The sequence below is a fragment of the Prionailurus bengalensis genome, chromosome E1 (assembly GCF_016509475.1).
Source record: "Prionailurus bengalensis isolate Pbe53 chromosome E1, Fcat_Pben_1.1_paternal_pri, whole genome shotgun sequence".
NCBI lineage: Eukaryota > Metazoa > Chordata > Mammalia > Carnivora > Felidae > Prionailurus > Prionailurus bengalensis.
The window spans coordinates 57,067,710-57,090,992 of NC_057347.1; the positions used below are offsets into that span (position 1 = coordinate 57,067,710).

Here is a 23,283-nt window from a genome sequence, read left to right on the forward strand (position 1 = left end):
GGGAAGTATGCAGGATACAGGATTTGGTGAAGATCTGAATACTCATCTTCTAAAGTGGGAAGTCCAGGGGCGCCTGGGTGGCTCAGTCAGTTGAACGCCGGACTTCGGCTCGGGTCACGATCTCACGAACCGTGAGATCGAGCCCCGCGTCAGGCTCTGTGCTGACAGCTCGGAGCCTGGAGCCTGCTTTGGATTCTAGGTCTCCCTCTCTCTCTCTCTCTGCCCCTCCCCCATTTGTGCTCCGTCTCTCTCTCTCTCTCTCTCTCTCTCTCTCTCTCAAAAATAAATAAAATGTAAAAAAAAATTTTTTTAAGGCATGGATTTGTCTGTTTTAAAGCATTTTTTAAAACCCTTTTTAGAGTCAGCTCTATGCCCAACGTGTGGCTTGAACTCACGACCCCAAGATCAAGAGTCACATGCTCTACTGACCGAACCCAGCCAGGCGCCCCTAGTTTGGTTTTTAAAAGTTGTTTTCTTTTTTTTTTAATTTTTTTTTCAACGTTTATTTATTTTTGGGACAGAGAGAGACAGAGCATGAACGGGGGAGGGGCAGAGAGAGAGGGAGACACAGAATCGGAAGCAGGCTCCAGGCTCTGAGCCATCAGCCCAGAGCCTGACGCGGGGCTCGAACTCACGGACCACGAGATCGTGACCTGGCTGAAGTCGGACGCTTAACCCACTGCGCCACCCAGGCGCCCCTAAAAGTTGTTTTCTAAAAGTTGTTTTTCATGCCCAATGAAGCAAGATAAAAATTTAAACAGGGACTAAAAATATTAAGTGAGATGATGGCTCTAAAGTGCACAGCATAATGTCTGGCATGCAATGAGCAGAGAAGAAACAGTCATCACTACTTGGGTTTTTCCCATGAATCCTGCCACCAAGCAGAGGTGGGAGTGGGGACACCAGGCTCTCCCAGGTCATTTCATGTGGCAGTCCCACAACAGCAACCTAACCAATTTCAATTCCTCTGTTCGGGGTATACTTTCTTCTCCTTGCTTATTACAGCATCCGACCGACCAATGGCATGTTCATCTTCCTAAGACTACATTTCTCATGAAATCCCCATGGAAAGACTTTCTCGAAGGTCTTCTAGTGTGCGGTGGGGCAGTGGTAGCTGCTGGAAAAAAAAACAAACACCAAAGTCTAAACAGGGCTTCACGTGATACAGGTGCCTTTTTCACTCATCCGGCATTCCAAAGAGATGTTATTCTTCACGTCTCTGGAACATAAGCCCTTTTCGTTTTGAGGCTCCTCCACCCCCTGGAGCCCTGAGATCCTCTCCACCCAGGAAGCGGGGGATGGGGGGAAGGAGCAAGGGAAGACATATCTGCTTCTCTGCTGTCTCCCTGTAGAAGTGAAGCGCATCACTTCTGGTCACGTCCCATTGGCTAGAAGTAGTCACATGGCCAGACCTAGATGAGAAGGGGATGCTGGGGAATGTAGTCCCCGGCTTCACAGCCTCTGCTCAGGGGAGACTCACACTGCGGAGGGACGGATGCATTTCGATGGAGGCATCTCGGCCACCTGCAGCATGACCTCCAGAATCTTCATTTACTTATCCAAACTGTGTGGGTCCTGCCTCCCAACAGGGCCCTTCTGTAGTCCCAGCTGCCAGTCTTGTTAACATCTCTCCCAGTTAGTTCTGTATGTTCATTCCATGGGGCCATTCCATCCTTCTAGGGGTTTTTTCAAATACAAACTCCCTCTCCTCTTTGACGACTTTTTCATTTCTTTTTATTTTTTAATGTTTATTTATTTTTGAGAGAGGCAGAGACGGAGCATGAGCGGGAGAGGGGCAGAGAGAGAGGGAGACACAGAATGGGAAGCAGCCTCCAGGCTCCGAGCCGTCAGCCCAGAGCCCGACGTGGGGCTCGAACTCACGAACCGTGAGATCATGACCTGAGCCGAAGTCAGACGCTCAACCGACTGCGCCACCCAGGCGCCCCGAAGACTTTTTCATTCCTATAACCCTGCACTGACTCACTGAAACTGAATTTCTGAGTTATGGAGTTTGAGAGTTGGACAGTTGGCAGTATGGTCCACCCGCCCGATATAAGAGAGGGGAAACCAGACCCAGGAAGGCTGAGGGAATCCCCAAAGCGTGGCATTCAGAGCAGACCTGTTTGCCCTGCATGTGAACCGTTCAGCAGGAACTTCGAAGGCAGCGACAAGTCACGATCTGAAGTTTGCTGAGCCGGGAATTTGAATTATATATATGTACAGGGAATGAGCCTGGCTGACCTCCAAGCATTGCGTCTCCTTGTTGTGATGGGAGCCAGCCTCCAAGATGGCCCCATGGGCTCTGTCTCCTGATATTCACACCCCATGTAATCACTTCCCACACTGAGCCACGGTTGGTCTGTGTGACCTACAACATCTGGCAGAAGTCACAGGGTGGTTGCTTGTCATATTTGACTATAGAGGACTTTGGCTTCTGTCATGGCGCCCCCTCATTCTTGGATCGCCCGCTTTGGGGGAAACCATGCCCTGAGCAGCCCTATGGAGAGGTCTATGCGACAAGAGAGCTGAAGCCTCCTGCCAACAGCAATGAGAGTGAGCTTGGGACAGATCCCCCGGCCCCCATCACAGACTCAGCCAGCACTCGCCCCAACCTCATGAAAGATTCTCAGCTAGGACCACCTTCTCGGCTGCTCCGGGGCTCCTGAGTCTCTGAAACTGTGCGATGCAGCACGGTTGCTGTTTTAAGCTGCTAAGTTTGGGGGTGATTTGTCACTCAGCAACAGATAACTAACACCAGCCATTGAGGTTTTCTACTCAAAATCACATACGCGTTTTGGTTTACCTGGGAGGGGGAGAAAATCGAAAATCATAAAATATATTAAAGGTCTCTCTTTTCTAAATTTGGGTTCTACAAAGTTCTCATAAAATGCCATTTGTAAATGCCCAACATTCTGGTATTTCTTCTGTGTGCTGCCCTGAGTAACCAAATAAACGGAGAAAGAGAAAAAGAGAGAGAAAGGAAGGAGGAAGGGAGAGAGGGAAGGAGGGAGACTCCTATTCGTATTTATGGAGCACCCAGAGCCAGCACCCAGAGCCAGCTCCGCTCTGGGTGCTTAAGATTCATTAGTGAACAAACAACACAGAAGGATTTTGCACTAATGGAGCTCACATCCTAACCGGAAAGAAGGAAACAATAAACACAATAAAAAGTAAGCCGTGTACCACGGAAGGTGATAAATGCCGTAGAAAAGAGTAAACACAGAACAGGGAGACAAAAGTGCCTCCAGCTTGATCATGTGTCCTCTGTTAGGGGCTCGGGGAGGAGTTACCGGTGAACTTGAAAAGTCTGCAGTGCTTTGCGTCTGCCAGGTGCTTGCAAATATTTGCTCAATTCGTGCAAGGCTGAAGGAGCTAGCCCCGGAATGAGGGGTTCCCGCAGATGGAAAATCCAAGGGTTACTGGCTGCTGAGACACTCCTAGGCGACCATCAGATCTGTGAGCAGATTTGGGCCACAGGGAAGCCCAGCTGGGGGACAGCCTGGGAGGGAAAGCTTGCTTCTGTCCCCAGTGACAAGAGTCTCCTTTCATTCATTTCAACATGAACCACCTTCTCGCTCTCCGGGACACCAGATTGCCAATTTGACAGAAGAGGACAGAAGAAACAGCAGTGCCCCCGGAAGACTTCTGCTCAGTATCACGGGACCCAGACAAACGAGGCTGTTTTACATCCCCGAGCCCCTCGCAGAGGTGACATCCTCCTCGTGACTTCATCAGTCTTATGTTCTTATAGAACATCTTACATTCCATACTCAGGTGACCTCGCAGATTCTCACCCCTGAGTCTAGAAGGAACAGACACAAGTAGAAAGTGGGCATTGTGAAGTGCCCAGGTGCTGGGCACATGCAAACCCCAGGCTTGCCTCCAGAACATTCCAAATGTCACATTATGATTCAGACCCAAAGAAACAAAGGCAAACAAAATATGCCTCCCATGGTTTAGGTATGCGGTCCCCTATAGCTTGGGGTTTGGGATTTGTTTTAATAACAGGCAAAGATAGGAGGAGTAGGTCTTCCTAAGGGCTTAATACACCACAGACAATAAATTAAAACACATTACTATTAATGTAGAATAAAACAGTAATTTGTATTTAAATAGCTGTGGGTTCCAAAAGATCTAGAAAGAGAATTTTAGACCCATAAGGAATCTTAGGCTACTTTTAACTTTATTTAAAAAGAAAGAAAGAAAGAAAGAAAGAAAGAAAGAAAGAAAGAAAGAAAGAAAGAAAGAAAGAAGGAAGGAAAGAAGGAAAGAAAGAAAGAAAGAAAGAAAGAAAGAAAGAAAGAAAGAAAGAAAGAAAGAAAGAAAGAGGGCTCCTGGGTGGCTCAGTCGGTTAAGCATCCGACTCCGGCTCAGGTTATGAAATCACCACTCGTGAGTTTGAGCTCTGCGTCGGGCTCTGTGCTGATGGCTCAGAGCCTGGAGCCTGCTTAGGATTCTGTGGCTCCGTCTCCCTCTCTCTCTGCGCCTCCCCTGCTCATGCTCTGTCTCTCTCTCAAAAATAAGTAAACGTTAAAAAAATTAAAAAGAAAGAAAAAGGTGGCATGCCTTCCATTTTTGGCAAAACACACCCTACTCCAGTGCACACGTGCGTGCGTATACACACATACACACACACACACACACAGACACACACACACACACCTCTAGTCTCAGGAACAGAAGTGCCCCCTCCCCCGCATCTGCCCAAGGCCCTTCTTACTCCAGGCTTAACCCTTTCCAAACAAACAAACATCCTCTTTACTGGCTCTTTATTCTCGGCATATTCACACACTTAAGTGTCTCCCTTTAAAAAAAAAAAAAAAGCAAACAGAAACAAAATGACTGAAAAACCACTCTCTTGGGCTCACCTGCCTCTGTAAGTCACATTCTCCCTTCCACGGCTTTAGCAGCGTCCTGGCCCTGCAGATGTGGGGTAGCACGTACTTGGGTGGCTTAAGCAACGGAAATTTATTGTCTCCCAGTTCTGGAGGTCGGAAGTGCGGGATCCCGGGGTGCTGCTGGGGGGTTGCTGGCCACCTTTGCTGCTCCTTGGCGCAGGGATGCATCTCCCCCTGATCTCTGCCCTCATCTGCACATGACCTTCTCCCTGTGTTCACATCTGCGTCCACATGTCTTTTCGGGGTAGGGCCCACCCAAATGACCTCAACCTGACTGTATCTGAAAGACCCTGTCTCCCAAGAAGGTCCCATTCTGAGGGAGGTGGTGGGGTTAGGACTCCAGCAAATCTTTTGGGAGGGGAGACAATTCAACCCATAGAACCGCCAAACTTAAAAAAAGGGGTCCGTCCTTACTCTTCCCGCTCCCCGCTTGACCCACAGCCTGCTGCCCCCTGGCTCCTGCACTGCCCTTGCTAAGGACTAAATGACCTCATGGTTGCCCAATTTGGTAGAACTTTCCTGACCCTAACAGGTGGACCTTACTGTCACACGGTGTCACACTCCTGCCTCCTTTGGCCCCTCCAGTTCCACCGGGATTCCATATGTCGGGCTGGCGTGTCCTCCTCCTGGGTGTTCCTGGGCTCAGCACCCAGCCACCCCAGCTTCTCTCCTAACCCCTGCCCCAAGCTAATCCTGTGTGCTCCTGCCTTTGACCTACACCCCGCCAAAGGCCATCCCTGACCTCGTCAGCCCAGACGGTTCTCCCAGCTTGCAGATCTGACCATCTCTCCTGGCTATTCCTCTAGTGCCTCTCAATCAAATGTACTCCACCTGATCCCCACCCCACCCCCGGGGGTCTCATCTAGGGCCTTCTGTAGCCCCTGTCTTACCATCCCCCGCCTCTAAGAAAACCAGGATCATCCTTTACCACCTCGCTCATGCTTCATATACATCAGTTCCAAGTCCCCAGGAGCGAAAACCTTTTCAAATGGACCCTTGCCGTGTGACCTCTGTTGCCACTCTGATCATTTCTCTAGGTTCTAACTTCCTGCCCCATGGCTTTGCTCCCACCCTGGGCCATCACCTTCTGTCCCACCTTCTGTCTCGTCCTCTTCTGTGTCATCTACCACGATGTCCCCACAGTGATCTCTTGGACAGCCAAACATGGTGTTTAGGATCATTCAAGGGCTCTCCATTGCCTTCAGGATGAAGTCCAAACTCCTAAACGTGACATGAGATGCTCCTTATGATCTGGCCCCTGGTCATTTCTCCTGCTTCCTTTCCATTCATTATATGAGGGCTGTTTCATCCCTGCTGACAACTTTGCTACCCCCTGAAAGTGCTGTACTGCTCTTTTATATTTCCTTCATACCCACTGTTCCCTCCGTCTTCAGTGCCCTTCCAACAGCTTGTGGCAATCTCCCCTCTGGCATCTTTCAAGAATCAAACCAGAGGTCCTTCTGGGAAGTCATTCTGAGCCCCCCAGAATGACCTCGGTCATTCCTCCTGCCTTTCTTAAGCACCTTGTTACATATTATAATCCTGGCTTTCAGCTTTAAAGCCCTAGTCCACTGCCTGACGCACAATACAGCTTCAATAAACAAATAAATTGATGAGTTATCTCTAACTCACTGACGGATACAAAGAAATCTGAAGTCCTCATTCATATTTTGAGGTTCTTGTCTCTATTCTAGGATTTTCCTCAGTGTAGTGGGAGGACGATAGCACCAGTATCCCTTGGGGAGCTGATAAAACATGCAGCTTCATGGACAGCACCTTGAACGTGATGAATCCGTATTCGAAACAAGCTGCCTTAGTAATTCATGTGAACAGGGTTTGAGAACCAAGGCTCTGGAAGGCCTTTCAAGCTTATCGTATATATATTTTTTAAAGTAACCTCTACGTCCAACATGGGGCTTGAAGTCATGATCTGGAGATTAAGAGCCACGTGCCCTACCGACTGAGCCAGCCAGGTACCCCAAGCCTATCACATTTTAAAAAATGTTTATTTATTTTGAGAGAGACAGAGAGAGGGAGAGAGAGAGAGACAGAGAGAGAGAATCCCAAGCAGGCTCTGCACTGAGTGTGATGCAGGGCTCAAAATTTGCCCCCAAACCTTGCATCCACTGACCCTAAGTCTGCTTCCTAGGATCTCACAGAATTTACCTGTGCCTATTTGTACATGGGAGTTCTTTAAAAATTTGAGGACAATCACCCTGTCCTGCCTGCTTCTTCTTCCCTATGTCGACTTCTTCCACTACCTCAGCCCTGCTGCACGACCAGAGGATTTCCATCGACGACTTGCTGTCCCCCTGACTGTGTTTAAGCTTGCCAATTTCTTTTGCCTACCATATAGTTAGTGCTCAGAACTGGCCATGATACTCCATGTGGGATTTGGCCAGCTCAGAATACACTCTCTTGAACTGGACGCTATTTTTTAAGATTTTGTTTTTACGTTTATTCGCGTGTGAAAGACAGAGACAGAGCACAAGCAGGGGCGGGGCGGAGAGAGAGGGGGACACAGAATCGGAAGCAGGCTCCAGGCTCTGAGCTGTCAGCGCAGAGCCCGACGCGGGGCTCGAACTCCTGGACCGCGAGATCGTGACCTGGCTGAAGTCGGACGCTTAACCGACTGCGCCACCCAGGCGCCCCAGAATTTCTTCTTTTTACGTGAGCTTGTGTCTAGCCAGGTCTTCTCCAGATGTCATTAAGTAGCTGACTTTTTAACCCAAGAGCTACATTCAACATTTAATCGTCTTAAATGTGACCCTGGCGGTGCCTGAGTGGCTCGGTTGGTTGAGTATCTGACTCTCGATTTTGAAACATGAGGCGTCTCACGTGTCGTGAGGTTAAAGCCCTGTGAGGTCAGGCTCCCTGCTGATAGTGCAGAGCCTGTTTGGGGTTCTCTCTCCCTCTCTCTCTGCCGGCCACCCCTGCCCCCTGGATTTCGTGCAAATGCACTCTGTCTCTTTGTCTCAAAATAAATAAACTAAGAAAAAAACGTGATTCTGTGGGTTTTGCCCATTAGCATAGATTATTAACTCACACCTTAACTATGAGATGGTAATGACAGGGCCCCTCAGGGGATGGAGACCCCAAATGGGCACTTACTCATCTTATAACTTTGCTTGGGGTCTTTACTCATTCTTTACTCAGCTCAAACAGCCACGAATGAGCGACACTGCGTTCTGCAATCTCCACACTCATGGCATATGCCTCAACGTTTCTGGGTCGACCCTCATTTTATTTTATTTTATTTTTAAAAAATGTTTATTTATTTTTGAGACAGAGAGAGACAGAGCATGAACGAGGGAGGGTCAGAGAGAGAGGGAGACACAGAGTCCGAAGCGGGCTCCAGGCTCCGAGCCGTCAGCCCAGAGCCCGACGCGGGGCTCGAACTCACGGACCGTGAGATCGTGACCTGAGCTGAAGTCGGACGCTTAACCGACTGAGCCATCCAGGCGCCCCATCATTTTATTTTATTTTAAAATGTTCATTTATTTTGAGAGAGAGAGAGAGAGAGAGAGAGAGAGAACACGAGTTGGGGAGGGACAGGGAGAGAGGGGGAGAGGAATCTCAAGCAGGCTCCACACTGTCAGTGCAGAGCCTGACTCAGGGCTCGATCCCAAAAACTGTGAGGTCATGACTTGAGCTGAAATCAAGAGTCAGATGCTTCACGGACAGAGCCGCCCAAGCACCCCTGGACCAACCCTAATTTTAAATATTCTTTCTGGTGCCACAGGTCCTCATGCCAAACTGTGAGTCTAATTTTTGGTTCAGAAAATATGGTCAATATAGTGCTGCCTTTCCACCAAGTGTTTATAGTCTAATAGGAGGAGACAATTGTTCTGTCTGGTTTAAGCTGAGGGAGGCAAGCAGTAAAGAGAACAAGACAGTGGAAAGGTGAGAAGTTACAGCACAAATTTCACATCAAGAACAAACACTAAATAATGTAATTTTGGTTCCATTTCCCCCAAATTTCTGCTTGCTACAATGATTGGTCTACCCGAGCACCTGGATTCCTCCATTGATTTAGCAGCCTTACTTAGTGGACGTTGCATATTTTGAAGATGTTATTATTTTGCACTCCCTCCTGGAGCATGTGGTAACACTTCTGTTTTTGAGAAAGACGAAAAAACGCAGGTTTCTCTGCAGTCAAGAATTAAATTAATGTAAATAAAATCTGACTTCAGATCCTTCTAAGGGATGTGGGTGTGGGGGAGGGGGAATCCACCACCCAGACATTTGAAGAAAGTGGTTTGTGAATCTGGCTCAAAATATGGCAGTAACAGAGAGTGCATGACGCTCACGAGACCCTGATGGGAAACAAGAGCGGAGAGTTTGTTGTGTCTCTTTCATCCACGGACTTGCAAAGCATGACACTTGCGGTAACAAAATTGCATTGCCTGAGTACTGTGTCATTATCTGCTCTTCAAGATGGGGACACGTAGACAGGGAATGGCCTCTTCCAACGCGAGCAACTTTCAAGGAGCACCGCTGAGCTTCCTTCCACCCCCACGACGGGGAAAGCCGGCCTGCTACCACGACCCTGCGCGAAAACGGAGAAAATTCTTGGTTGTAAAAAAAATTCCTCGTCATTGGTACCGAAAGTTGAAAAGAGACTTTTAAATTGCACATCGCTCCTGGCCCTACCTACGGTTAATCACTACTGTCTACGGAAGAGGAGCGGCGGCCTGGAGAACCACCACCCGGTACTCAGCGCCGGGGCGTCAGGGTCCCGCCCTGTCCGGGGTCGGCGCGGTGGGGGCTGAGTGTTCGCTCTCGAGGGCACTGCTGTCCTCCCCGGGAGGCTGTTTCGCAGGGAGGTTCGTTCGGCTCGCAGCAGGGAGCTCCCGGGGGGACTGCTGCGTGCAGGGGCAGGCTGGGAGGAGGGCGGCGAGCTGGATGCTCCGGGGCCCGGGTCGGCGCGCCTAAGTCTGTGCACGGTGGGGAGGTGTAGGGCGTGTGCACGGCACGGGCGGGACGCGCGCCGGAGCGGCCGCCGGTCGCCGCTGCACAGAGGGCCGGCGCCGCCGGGTGAAAATACCGCGCAAAACCGGGGCCCGGACGCCCCAGGGCGCCGGCGGGGGGGAACTGAGCGGCCTCGCAGGGCCGGGCCCGGGCCCCGCCGTCCAGTGCGCTGACACCGAGCCGCAGCGCCCACACATCTTGAAGGTCTCCAGGCACCGCAGGCGGAGCGCGGGCCCCCGAGACCTGCACGCGCCCGGACAGGGGGAGCGCGCGCACCCGCCTGCGCCCCGGCGCGCTCCCCGCGCGGTCTGCGGAACCACAACGCGAGCGGGTATTAAGGGGGAAGGACGGGGCGTGGCCTAGGCGGGATGAGCCAATGGGCCGGGGAGGGGCGCGTGGGGGCGGAGCTCCGGCGCGGAGCGCCGATTGGCCAGTTCGCCCTCCGGTATGCAGATGCGGCGGAGTCACGTGGCAGGGCCGGGACGACTTCCTGTTGGAGGCCAACGCGGGGCGGGGAAGGGGGCGCGAGCGCCCCGTCTGGCTGGAGCGGGGGGAGGGGGGGTTCTTGTCAGTTAGAGCAACAAGATGGCCGCGGTGGCAGCTCCGCACCTCAGCGCGACGGCCCCGGGAGCCGCAGCCGCCGCCGCCCGCCCCGCCGCCCCGCAGCCCTGAGCGCCGCCCCGGCCGCCCCCGCCGCCCCTGACAGGGCCGTCCCCGCGCCCGCCGCGCTCCTGCCGCCGCCGCCGCGGGCCCGCCCGAGCCGGAGGCGGAGGGAGCGGAGCCGGCCGAGCGCCGAGCGTCGCCGCCGCCACCTCGGATCCCGGGCCGCGCCGGAGCCGCCGTCCCGCTCGCGGGCGCGAGGAGGGCGCGTCGCGGCGTCGCCGGGGCCGGACCTGGACCTGCCGGGACGCGCCGCCGCCGCCGCCCACCCGCCCGCGTCGCCGCCGCCGCCGCCGCCGCCCGCGCCGGGACCTGAGCCCGCGGCGCCGGCGCCGAGCGGGCCCCTGCCGCCCGAGCGCCCCGCAGGCCCCGGGGCGGCCGCCCGGGTCGTCGTCGCCGTTGCTGTTGGCGCGGCCGCCGCCGCCAGGCCCGCGCTGCCGGAGCCCCGCCGAGGAACCGCCGCCGCCGCCGCCGCCGCCACCGCCGCCGGGGACGGAGCCCAGGTGAGCGCGGGCCGGGCCTCCGAGCCGCCGCAGCTGGCCGAGCTGGCGGCGTCGCCTTTGTTCGGCCGGGCCCGGAGCGCGAGGGGCCCCGGCGGGTCCCGGGCGGGAAGGGATGCGCGGCGCGGGAGGAGCCGCGGGCGGCGCGGGGCCGGGGCGTGCGTGCGCGCGGGGAGAGAGGTTCGCGGAGCGCCGGGTGCGGGGGAGCCGGCGGGGTCGCGACGGGTGGCGCGGCCGCACGCCAGATGTGTGCGCGTTCCACTCGCGCGGTTGCTGGAGCCGGGTTCCCCCGGAACGGTCACCCGTGGGTTTTTGCATCTCTGATGGCACGCACGAGCCCGAGGCGTTTTTCGGTGGAGGGCCTCCCGCGCCGTTGTTGGGGGGAAGAGCGAGCCCCGGGCGTGCTTTGGGGGAGGGTGAGGGCCCCCCTCGGCCCTCTGCGGGTCTGGAGTCAGGTGGGCTGCTAGCGGTGCTGCAGACTGCGGAGCCGTGCGCACGAGGAAAAGGAGCCGCGCCACGGCCGCCCTGCTAGCACATCACGTAACCCGAGCGCCCCAGTGCCACCTCCGCTCGAGCGACGCCTCGCTTGCACCTTCGCCTTGTGGATGACACTTAATCAGTTGATTCGTGGCCGTTCAGACGTGCGTGTGCGACTGGACGGGTTCCCTGCGTGTTAGCCGGGCCGGGGAACCGTCCGCTTGCAGGTCACACGGGGCTTTGGGAAGCTCCCCGAAGATGCGCGATCGGTGCCGCGGGGGGCGGCGGCGGAGGAGCCGCACATCCCGGCTGCGCCTTCCGCGTTTGAAGGCACTTGACCGCATCAGCGGTTCTGTACAAGATGAATGGAATTGCCGCGAACCTTTGCCTCCCTGTCGGATTAAACCTCCATTTGAGTCGTCTGCTCGGTGATGTCTAGGCATGAACTGCAGATTCGGAACTCAAAATGGTGCTCTGTGCGTGTCCAACTTGAGCGCCTGGAAGGAGTTGCGAGTTGGAGGCATCTGGCTGGGTTAATCCATTGTGTGGCCGACGGTCGGATGTTCTCCGGACACCGCGGTGCTGCGGTCGGTGTAGGTGGTCAGTGCGCGGTGGTCGCTGTGTAGAGACGGCTGCGTCCCCGAACGTAATCTGACCCGCAGACGGCTTATTGTATGCAACTTGTTTCCTGCGTTTAGAATCCAGTAACTGTGAGGATGCGTTGGAGACCCTGGAAACGTGGCTTGAGTGATCTCCGCGGACAGCGGACGGTTTGAAATATGTAGGGGTGTTGACAGTTCTGTGCATGGATTCCAGACTTCCTTCGGTCCTGGGAGACAGAGTAGAGGAAAAAAACTTAACCCCGGGCCAGATGAACTTGGTTGGCTGAGGGCACCTTGAAGACATTTGCATTACCCCCTCCCCCCCCCCCCCAACCCGAACCATGGAGGTGGTTCGGGTCTTTGAAAGCCTTTTGGGTGCAGCGCTCCCAGGATGCTTTGCTGGGGGGAAAATGATGCTAAATGAGGTTTTAAAAATGAGCGGCCCAGTTATGTTACCCACGCTACTTTTATTGTTGGTATTTACAGAAGATAATAATGGTCTAAGTAGCTGCTAGTTTATTTACCTACCCTGAAAGTTAGTTTTTTCTACAGAAACTTTTTGATGTTTGCGTTTCATAAGAATAGAGGTTCTTAGAATCTGTTCTTCTTTCACACGTTGGGTCATGGGAAATTGATAGCTCAGAAAATGGTAAAAGTATTGGTTAAGTTAAACTTTACTTCTGGTGATGTAGAATAATTTCTTAAAGTTAGCATTTCCTTAAGCAAGAGAGAATGGACCCATGGGTCCCAGGTATTTTGTACATATATGTTCAGACTTGATTTTATTACGAGGATCTAGTTTTCAAAGACTGATTCTAAGCCTTACGTGTTTCTTGTCCAAACGGAAGACCTTACTGATGGGCACCTCTGCTTTACTATTAAACTATTAAACTAAATAAGGTGGACACTGAGGCTGTCATAAGGCTTAATCCTCACTATTTCATTTTGGAATCTGGCATTTAAATATTTTAGTAGTAACCTGGGTACATGTAAATGTTGACTCTAGGTTTTTCTTCTTACAATGTTTACTATTGTTGTTCTTTTTCAAGTGGCATATGTTTTAGCACTTTGACAAAGATTATTTTGTAGCAGGTTTATATTTATACTTAGTCAGCTCAGGAGTTTTGGAACAAATAGTTGCATTAGCGTGCTGATTATGAGGGAAAGTGGGGGTGCACGGTTTCATTGGACCCACGGGGATTAAAACAGAAGTAAGGCATGGGGGAAATCTCCTTTCAAATTACAGTATTTCTCACCACCACCACCACCTTTTGGTTAAACAGCCGGCTCTACTGAGATAAATTTGTGCTTTTCCAAATGCTGTCATCTGGCTCACTTCCAAAACCAAGCTGGAGGAGGAGGAGGTCAGGGCTGGAGTGGGGCGGCCTTTTTCCTCAGTGAAGAGAGCTTTCAGTTGGAAAGAAATGGAAGATAAGATTCCTGTAGCACTGGCTGCAAATGCAATGTTTGCATTACTGCCCCAGCTTCAAGTGAGGGCCAGGAGGTCTGAGTGTAACCTTATTCTTGTTTGACTCAAGAAAATGATGCTAATCTTAAATTTTTAAAAATAGAGTACTGGTGGAGATTAGTTTATTTATCCATTGTTGGATTGGAGTATACGGAATGTCTTGGCATCATAGAACTTTCCTCACAACATTTTACGGCTTACGGGCCATTTTAAAGACTGTTTGTGGGTCTCTAGGGCCTTGCCCAGTAAGCATTAGATCCATGAGATTACATCGCACGCGTATGTTTTAGATGACCCTACCACTCAGTCAGGGTTTATTGTGCAGAGGTTGCTGTCTGAGAAGATTTTATAAGGAAGAAAATAGATTGTCAACTCTGAGACCGTTCCCCATATCAGAACAATATATGAGATCATTAAGATTTGGGGATGCAGCAAACACAGATTATCTAGCCATCGCAGCCGAAGCCCCAGGGGCGGGGGTGGGGGAGCATGAGAAACGGAGAGGAGACCGGGGACAGATTTATGGAAGGCCTTGGAACCAGGAGGAGGATGGCTTGAGGGAGCAGGAAGTGGAGCCTGGAGCAGGCAGAGCCTAGAAGGTCTAAGTAGGGGAAAAACCAGGCAACTTTGTTTTGTGTTTGTTTTCTTTGAAATTCTTACGGCTCCTTATTCATGGTTTTGAGAGAAGTGGGCTTTCACCTTTCGTGCCAGCTTTATTTCAGAGGGTCTCTTGATGTTAGAGATGAGCTGTAAGGAAATCTTTTGAAGGAGCATTGGTGCTGCAGCCTGCTTTGTATGATGACTGGATTATTTGCTTAATTAAGACAGTTAGCATCTTAATTTTGTTTGGCGACGTCATGCATAGAAGCAAGTAGAGAGAGCAGAATATCAAATGAGAACTGGCCCCTCCCCCCCTTTTTTTCCAGGTAGATTTCACAGATTTTCTTTAAGCCAGTCTAATCACGGATATTTAAGTTTTTACAGATTAGCTTTAAAATAATCGTGTAGTCAGTCACGAGGAGAGCATTCTTTGCTCTGCAAAATAATAGACCGTCAGCTTTCTTTAGATAAATTTTTAATGCCATAATGATGTTCTCAAGTATAAACATCCAGCTTATAAACAACTTTTCAAGAATATAATTACTTAAAAGTATAAAGATTACCTGTCAGAAAAAAACTATAACCTTGTGTAGAGATTGCACGTGTGATGTTGAAACCAAGAAATATGTAATCCTTGCCCAGTGAACTTGTTTGAATAACTTGATTAAGACAATCCTGTAAGTTTCCTATTGTGCAAAGCATGCATTTCAACAGTAACTTAATGAAAAGTAAAATACGTATTTTTAAATGCTCCAACTGGGATGTGACAAGGTTTTCATATTAAAAACGTGGTGAAAATTCCTACCCTTTGTGCCATTTTTAGAGTTGACTGAAAATGAATTCTTTTCTTGGCCACGGATGCTTTCAGAGAATGAAGAAGCTCTTGCAGGGATGGAGAGCTGTTTGTTAAGAATGCATTCTCCCTCTGCAGCCCTCCCAAGGCTGTAGAGCTGTGCGCGGAGCGAGACAATCTGGGCACCCAGCCATAAAACATCACTGCTGAAGCACAGATAGCTGTTCGCGCCCTCCTGAGCCCTCCTGGCTGCAACCACCGCAGAAGGAATGGCCTTGGCAAAGCAGCGTTCGCTGCTACTTTGAACTCTTAATACTCCATGTGGCTCTTTGGAGTTTTCGCCGTGCACCGGGACTTTGGTTTTCGAAGATACAGTAATGATTAAGGACGGGCAAGAATACAGCTTCTGAGATCTGTCTCTTCTAGGCCAGGAGATTTGCATATTTGCTCTAAGAAGTAGGAGTAGTGGGTTGTCTGTCCCGTGGTCTCCCTTTCTTTATTTGCCTCTTTGTCACAACACGCCTCTCCTGTGGCAAGAACAACCTGCCTGAAGACAGGTAGGGTCACTGGGCCACTGGGTCACAGCACCCAGGGCCCAGAGGGTCATCTGGAATCTGTCCTCCAGAGAGCTAACCAGAGGAATTGGTCTGTCATGGCCCGGTTCCCACTTTGCTTCCTCATAAGCCTTTTTTGGCGCACACACACACACACACACACACACACACACACAAAATTGAAAATTAGAAAAGTTTTTGTGCAAAAATATGACACTGGAAGAGTGTGCAGATATATCAGCTCATCGGCATTATAAGGTTACAGCATTTTCTGTGACCAACATCTGTTCATATAAATCCATGTGATCCCCTGTGATCCTCTAAAATACAAACACCTGAACAGCTCTTTTCTTCTTTAAAGACCCTCTCTGTTGCCCTTCTTTGGAGCGTTTGAGAAATTAATACTCTTATGTCTTCATAATGCCCTTCCTGCGAAGGCCTGAACTGCAAACCTGCAGTATCACAGTGTCGAGCCGGATTATTCTCAGCAGGGGGGTGACCCCTGTCTGTGGTGGAGCCCCTTGCTAAGGTGCAGACTGGCCAGTGTCAAGGTGCTTTTTGGGGAATATGTGCTTTGTTGGGTTCATTTTATGTGTACAGTGTAGCTCATTAAGAATAGTGTCTCTCTCGCAACTAAAATCAGTTGCTTGGGTTGAGCCTGGCAAAGGTATTGTTTACTTTCTATTCCCAAAGATAATTTCTTTTTAATTACTCTTTTAATAAGCGGGGAGAATCTAAGTTAAATTAGCAACTGGGAATTAAAGTTAAGATCTGCGATTGGGAAATGGCAGCGTTGGTACAATTTACCACCTTTCCAACCATTCGTGCTGTGAAAAGATGTTAACGGAGTTGTTCAGAAATTACGGGGGGGGGGGATGCAGAATTGCTCCTTTGACTGCATTGTTGTCTCACACTGTGTACGAAATAAATATGAGAAAGGAAGGGAAAGAGTGTAGGAAGGGAATTTAACAGGGTTTGTTCTTCAGGAGGGTGATGTTTTCAATGAGCGGGTTTGGGTGGGGAGACGATGAGGTGAGGGAGGAAGGTGATGGCTGTGTGGAAGGAAGGCTGTTTGAGTCTCTGGGGGACAATGGAGAATTGGGGATGGGGAACAGGGGCATGTGCGGGTAACCAGGCCTCCATCTAAAATAATCTTCAGGGGCTCCTGGTGGCTTAGTCAGTTAAGCGTCCAGCTCTTGGTTCCGGCTCAGCTCATGATCTTGCGGTTTTGTGAGTTCGAGCCCTGTGCCAGAGCCTGCTTGGCGTTCTCTCTCTCAGCCCCTCCCCCACTTGTGCTGTCTCTGTCCCTCTCAAAATAAATAAACTTTAAAACCATAATAATAATCTTCAGATAGGTGCAACTAGTACTCGAGCGCTTACTGTGTGACGTGTACCGAGGACAGGAGCGATCTCTTACTGAATTTTCACAACACGGCATTCCCGGAAAATGGTTGCTTTTATTGTTCCCGATTTACAGACCAGGAAAGGGAGGCCAGAGAAAGATCCTACAGCCTGTAGGAAGTAAAGCCAGAATTTAAACTCAGACGGTCCACTTTAAAGCCTCACTCGCGGATAAATGACTTTGACTATTGGAATAGCTTTTTACTTGGTCTCTCTTCTGGTCTGTATCCTCCCAGTCCATCTGCTAATATTAACTGGATGCCTTTTGGGCACTTTGTGTGTGAGATCCATTCCTGCACAGTAAGTTGTAAGGTAGCTCGTGTTACTGCGTACATTTTCTAGATGGGGAAGCTAAGGCCCACGGAGGTTGAATGACTTACCCAAAGGCAGGGCCTTAATGATGCATTCGGTCCTTTGATGCAGGAGTCTGAGCTCTTTGTCACCACCCCCCGCCCCCCACGCTGCCTTCTAAACCCCAAGCCTGGGCACAGCATTTCTTTCTTTATTCCACAAAAACTTCATGTCTTTTCTGAGCGGTGGCCTTGGGAAGGATCCACATCTCCCTGCCCTCCTGGAGTTTGACTAGTGAGAGGGGCAGGCACCAGACAAAAAACAAAACAAAACAAAAACGGAAAAACAATTAAATGTTGTGACACGTCCTTAAGTTAACAAAAAACTTCTGGCAGCATATAATTATACATATTCCATATCTGCCCTCTTGAAGATGCACGTGAACATGCTGGGTGCTCCGAGAAGCCCAGCAGAAAAAAATGATTTCCTTTGTTAGCCCGGTTTTCCCCAAATGTATGTGACTGCCAAACACTGTTTTCACTTCATACTGCCTTTTGCTTCAGTGGAACCAACTTTGGGAACGCAGAAATAAATAGAGTGCCCGGTCATTCAGAAGAGGGAGAGGACCCAGGAGTCCCAGTGATGAAGGCAAGACTTCTTCACTGGAAACAGGTCCTGGAAAGTTGATAGAACTTGGCTGGATGGGGGAAAGTTTTAGCGAGTCCCTAACATAGCAGCTGGAACTCAGTAATTTTTACCGAATAAGTGACACTAGGACCTTCTGTAAATGGGAGTTTTGTGTTGGCACGTAGGCTTAGAAGGGGCTGTATGGGTACAGACTCCGTTCTTCGGCTGCTTGGGAACTATCGATGGTTGTTGATGGGCATGACACAGACCGAGTGTTAGATTAGAAACTTCTTTTGAGGCGAAATGTAGATCCCTCCATCCCCAGATGGTTGGAGGAGAAGTTGGAAGGGTGAGGACCATGGCTCTTGTAGTTGTCTGTGTAGGTGATGCAGGCTTGGACAAGCTTGATGGCAGGGTCATACTGAGAAGGTGCCAGGAAGAATCAGCAGGACAAAACAATACAGAATGACTGGTGTGGACTGTTGGAAGGAGTAAGTTCTCAGAGGTAAGACATGCTTGCTGCTTTTCCTGGAAGTTGCAGAGAAGCTTTAAATTAAGTAAATAAAGAAGCTAAAGTTAAAATATTTGGTAAAAATATATAATGCATCCTTTTAAAACGCTGATTGGGGAAAGATGACACATAAGATATCAGCTTTAGGGGAGTTTATTATTTGAGGTTCTGGGGTATAGATTTGACCCACAGCATAAATCCCAGTATGGAATGAGCCATGTAATAATAGGGTTCTGCTGTTAATTAGGGTGAGTATCCTCAACGAAGTCGAATTTTCTTGGTATCATACCCATGAAAATATCTTAACTCAGACTTTATGTAACAGTCCTAGATATGTCATAAATTTTATGGGAATAGGATATTGACAGAAAAGAGAGACAACAAATCTTCAGTATTTCCAGGAAACATAAGATCAGATTATGACATAGCAGATCAGTTTATAACATAAATAGCAGTGTTAGTAGTTAGGCTGTGTTGAAGTTACTAGAACTTTTTAAAGGTTAGATAAATGTAATAGAATCCTTAAACCAAAGTGATTGGAGATTCTGTTCTTTACAAAGAAAACAACTAAAACAACAAAATGGGCTTTTTTTTTTTTTAACTGTACACCCCACGGTAGAGCGGGGTGGGGAAGCCTTAAAGCAGACAAGAATCTTATTTATTTACCACAGTCAGGTGATGAGTAAGAACCTTAGCCACAGTCGTACTTTTGTATATATTATGGTTTTGTATTTAATTGATGAGCATGAGTCACTCTTGTTCATTTCAGACTCTAAACCCCAGCACAGCCCTTTACAGATTCATGCTTTACAAAGAAATGAAGGTTTCTTCATTACCATCATTTCTCTCTTAGATTTTGAGTTACTTGATAGCAGGGATGATGGCATGTTCATCTTTGTAATGTCTACAGTATTTTGGGGACACTAAGATCAGAATTTTCAGTTTTGTTTTGAGTCGTCTGTTTCTTCAGAGATGTTGCCCCCACCAGTGAGAGTAGGGAGAGAGAAGAGGCTGAGAAATGCGTACTTTTCCTCTGTGTTTAGTCTTTTTAGGATAGTGACCGACTGACCATATCTTCAGCTAGTCGGCCCAGCCTGTTGGTGTGTCTGTAGTTGTGGGGAGAGCTTCAGAGGTGAGTCCACCTCCATAGTCGGCCGTGGCCCACTTGCACTGGATTTTCTTTCTTTCTTTCTTTCTTTTTTTAAATTTTTTTTAAATGTTTATTCATTTTTGAAAGACAGAGAGACAGAGCACAAGCAGGGGTGGGGCGGAGAGAGAGGGGGACACAGGATCTGAAGCAGGCTCCAGGCTCCGAGCTGTCAGCACAGAGCCTGACGCGGGGCTCAGACTCACAAACCGCGAGATCATGACCTGAGCCGAAGTCGGACGCTCAACCGACTGAGCCCCCCAGGCGCCCCTGCACCGTATGTTCAATTGGCACCCATAGCAGCGGGCTGTTACCTTTCCCAGGGGCCCTTGGGCTCCTCCAGGAAAAGTACCGCCAACCAAAGGATGATATTTCTTAAGGGCATTTGAATTTTAGGAATGGTAGATAAATCACAAAATAACTCTGGGTTTACCTTTTACAGATTTAGTAACTATCTTCAGATACTAGCCCACTGTAAAAATGAGTATTTTAAGTAATGGACTCATTCCTGCCAACCCAGAATATGTGGTTAGTATATATTTAACGTATTATTTTATTCTCCATCAGGGGAACTCTGGAAATTAGATCAGATTTTAAAAGGATGTTGTCGAAATTCTTTTTCTTGAACTGAGTTTATGTTGACTCATAACTTAAATACTCCTTTGGCAGAATTATTGAATGTGGTTCTTAGCTTACATACATGCCTGATTTTACTTTCAATGGCAGATTTTCATTGTGCAGATCCAATGGACTAAAAAAGATGTCTTTTCTTTTATTAAAAAAAATTTTTTTTAATGTTTATTTATTTTTGAGAGAGGCAGAGACAGAGCGTGGGCAGGGGAGGGGCAGAGAGAGAGGGAGGCACAGAATCCGAAGCAGGCTCCAGGTTCTGAGCTACCAGCACAGAGCCCGACGCGGGGCTCGAGCTCACGAGCTGTGAGATCATGACCTGAGCCGAAGTCAGACGCTCAACCAACTGAGCCACCCAGGCGCCCCTGTTTTTTCTTTTTAAATTGTGATTTTCTAACCAAGTCTCAAGTCAGTGGACATCAATTTCAGAATTCAGCCTTTAAGATCACTCAGAAGTTTTTCTTTTGTTTTTCCCATAACCTCACCCCCGACCTTTTCATTTTATTTTTCGTTTCTCTTTCCTGAAACCGCACTTTGGAAATGGGGGTAAGGCCTGGTTTGGCGATAGGGCGAAGAGTCCCCTTTTTTCCATTTCAGTGCACTTGTGTTGCTAAGCCTGTTGGCTCCGAAGGTATAAATTCAGAGCTGGAGAAAGGATTCCAAACTTCCTAATAGCTATGGTGTTTTGAGGGCTCATCACATGCTAGGTATAGAAAGCCTACTATAATCTCATTTATTTTCATCGATAGCTGAAACCCCGAGGTACCTTGGAGAAGTCGGGTCTGTCTGACTGCAGTAACCGTGCACCTGACCATCCTGTTGCCCACTGCATTCAGATGGGCAGGGTGATTTTCAGTATTTGTAAAGATCTAAGAGATCCTTGGGGCCCCAAATTTGAACTGTGGCATCTGACCTATTTTAATAAAACAGTTTTATTAAGTGTCACATAAATAACCTGTGTCTAATGGGTTTGTAGTTCCAGATAGTGTCATTGTGGGCTCTAAGAGTATACTAAGAGAAAACTGACATTGATGTGTTTATAAGAAATGTTGTTTATATTTGGAACGCTTGATGATGGATTCTCTTTTCTCTCTGATTTCTAACTCTGGTGTCTAGAATGAAGCTAGGCAAGAAGGGTGTCTGTGAGACAAACACACATCTCCTGGATTATTTCTTTTTTCTGCCACAGCAGCAGGTTTTTCTTGAAACATTATTTGAAAATTAACATCACTGGAAATTTTAAGCCCATTTAAAGGGATTCTAGTTTTGAGCCACATTATTAAAAGTGGGAAGACATTTCTGTAAAACTCTGTGTCACCTTGAAACTAGAATGCTTTAGTTAATGGGGTAAGCTGGAAGTAAGCTGCCTTTGATATATAAGAGCAGCGTACAAATGGGTGATAACTGTCTTTCTTCTAATTCACCCACTTCCTATTCAATCTCAAATCTCAGTTGGAAAGCAATTTCCCTCACTTGACCCATTTTTCTTCAGTATTCTATCTTTCTTCTGATTCTTCAACAAAAAAAGTTTGCGGGAATGGAGTGTTGTAAACCCTTGAAGACTTATATGGTAACAAGATTCAGACACTTGCTTTGGAATAAGCATGTTATCTTTTGTTTTGTCATGTGGCTGTCTGGCTGGAGGGATAACAATTTTGCTACTGCTTCTTGCTTTTTCTTTTTTGCTTTTTTTACTTTGCAGTGGTTTACTTGCCAAATAGTTGGAAAGGACTGTTGGTTTAAGAAGAAGCCCCAAATCAGTACAGCTTTTATTGCATCTTTTAAATATCTCAAGGGGCACCCGGGTGGCTCAGTCAGTTAAGCGTCCGACTCTTGATTCCGTCTCAGGCGATCGTAAGATCGAGCCCTGCGTCAGGCTCTGTGCTGACAGCGTGGGGCTGCTTGGGATTCTCTCTCTCCTTCTCTCTTCCTCTCTTTCTGCCCCTTACCCGCCCGTACTCTCTCTCTCAAATTTAAAACAAAAAGTTTAGAATAACGCAAATAGGTCTGAAAAATCATCTGGCATCCTGCTGTTTCTGTACAACTGGGCAGAACTTAGATCTTGGTCATTAGCCTACTGAACTGTTTCCTTTTTCAGAAAAATCGATACCATCCAGAAATTTTCTGATACCCTTATTTTGAACTGTCGTGGCTTGCTGAATCAAAGCAGCTGAGTTTGTTACAAGTTCAATGTCATTCCCTTCGAGAATTAACCCATCTTTTGGGGCTTGAGATACTGAACAAGCAACACCTGGCCTCTTCCAGACCCTGCGGACGTCTTTTTCATCCAAGAAATTTCAGATTTCCACGAGAGGACCATTCTCCTGAGTAGCAACATTGGCGGGGAAGTGAGCCTCCACCGACCTCATCTCGTAGCGGAAGCCCAGGGTAACACCCTTGACCATGTTCTGTAGGCGACTGCAGGTAGTACGAGCAGCAGTCGTTTCGTTTCTCTTCTGCTTCCCCATCATTTGTCAGCTCAGAGCCTCTCCTTTTTCTTTCCAAGGAGACTGAGTTCTACATTGATGTGATTGAAGTCCCTCCGGGGCCTTTCACAGTAACAGTGTGTCCCTTCAGAGTGACATTCCTGAGAATGGTCTTCATTCCCGCCGTAGAGCCACAATTTTGCCCCTTTGATTTCACGGTTTTCCGAAGAGACATATGTTAAATGACTGGTAGAGATACGGACAGAAAAGTAAGTGTGTGAGGTAAAGACCTTGTTTTAGGAACATGGGCAATTTAAGGGATGTTATCATTTTAGCAGACATATATACAGTAAGCCCGACGTAGATGTATCCATCCGTACTGTAAAATGTCTGTTTATATGGAGATCTAGATCTCTTAATATCATTATCTTCAGCGCCTCCATTAGTCACAGATGACGACGTGTTCTTATGTGACAACATTTATTCTACATCTGTGGCTTGCAGAGTGCTTGAATTGCCTTGTCCTTGCTAGATCAAATTCTAAGTGTCCTAACATACCTAAGTTAACAACAGTCTCCTGCACGAGACTGTCTCAGACTTCACACATGGAAACTTTCTTTTCTCTATGGACATTCACACCTTTGGTAATTCAGTCCTGTGACTTTATATACCACACATGCCCTGAAGACTCCTAAGTTTTATATCACCAGCCTGGACTGCTCCCCAG

At 48.8% G+C, this 23,283-nt stretch overlaps 1 protein-coding gene across 1 annotated transcript; it reads right to left on the reverse strand.

The window, feature by feature from the left end:
* Window positions 1-8,699: 8,699 nt before the first annotated feature.
* LOC122484693 (collagen alpha-1(I) chain-like) lies at window positions 8,700-11,850 on the reverse strand. Its single transcript, XM_043582653.1, has 4 exons — window positions 11,721-11,850; window positions 10,682-11,508; window positions 9,552-10,568; window positions 8,700-9,447 (listed from the first exon to the last, which is right to left on the reverse strand). Exons 1-3 carry the CDS (start codon window positions 11,848-11,850, stop codon window positions 9,615-9,617), a joined length of 1,911 nt encoding a protein of 636 aa, XP_043438588.1. The 3' UTR covers window positions 8,700-9,447; window positions 9,552-9,614.
* Window positions 11,851-23,283: the final 11,433 nt, after the last annotated feature.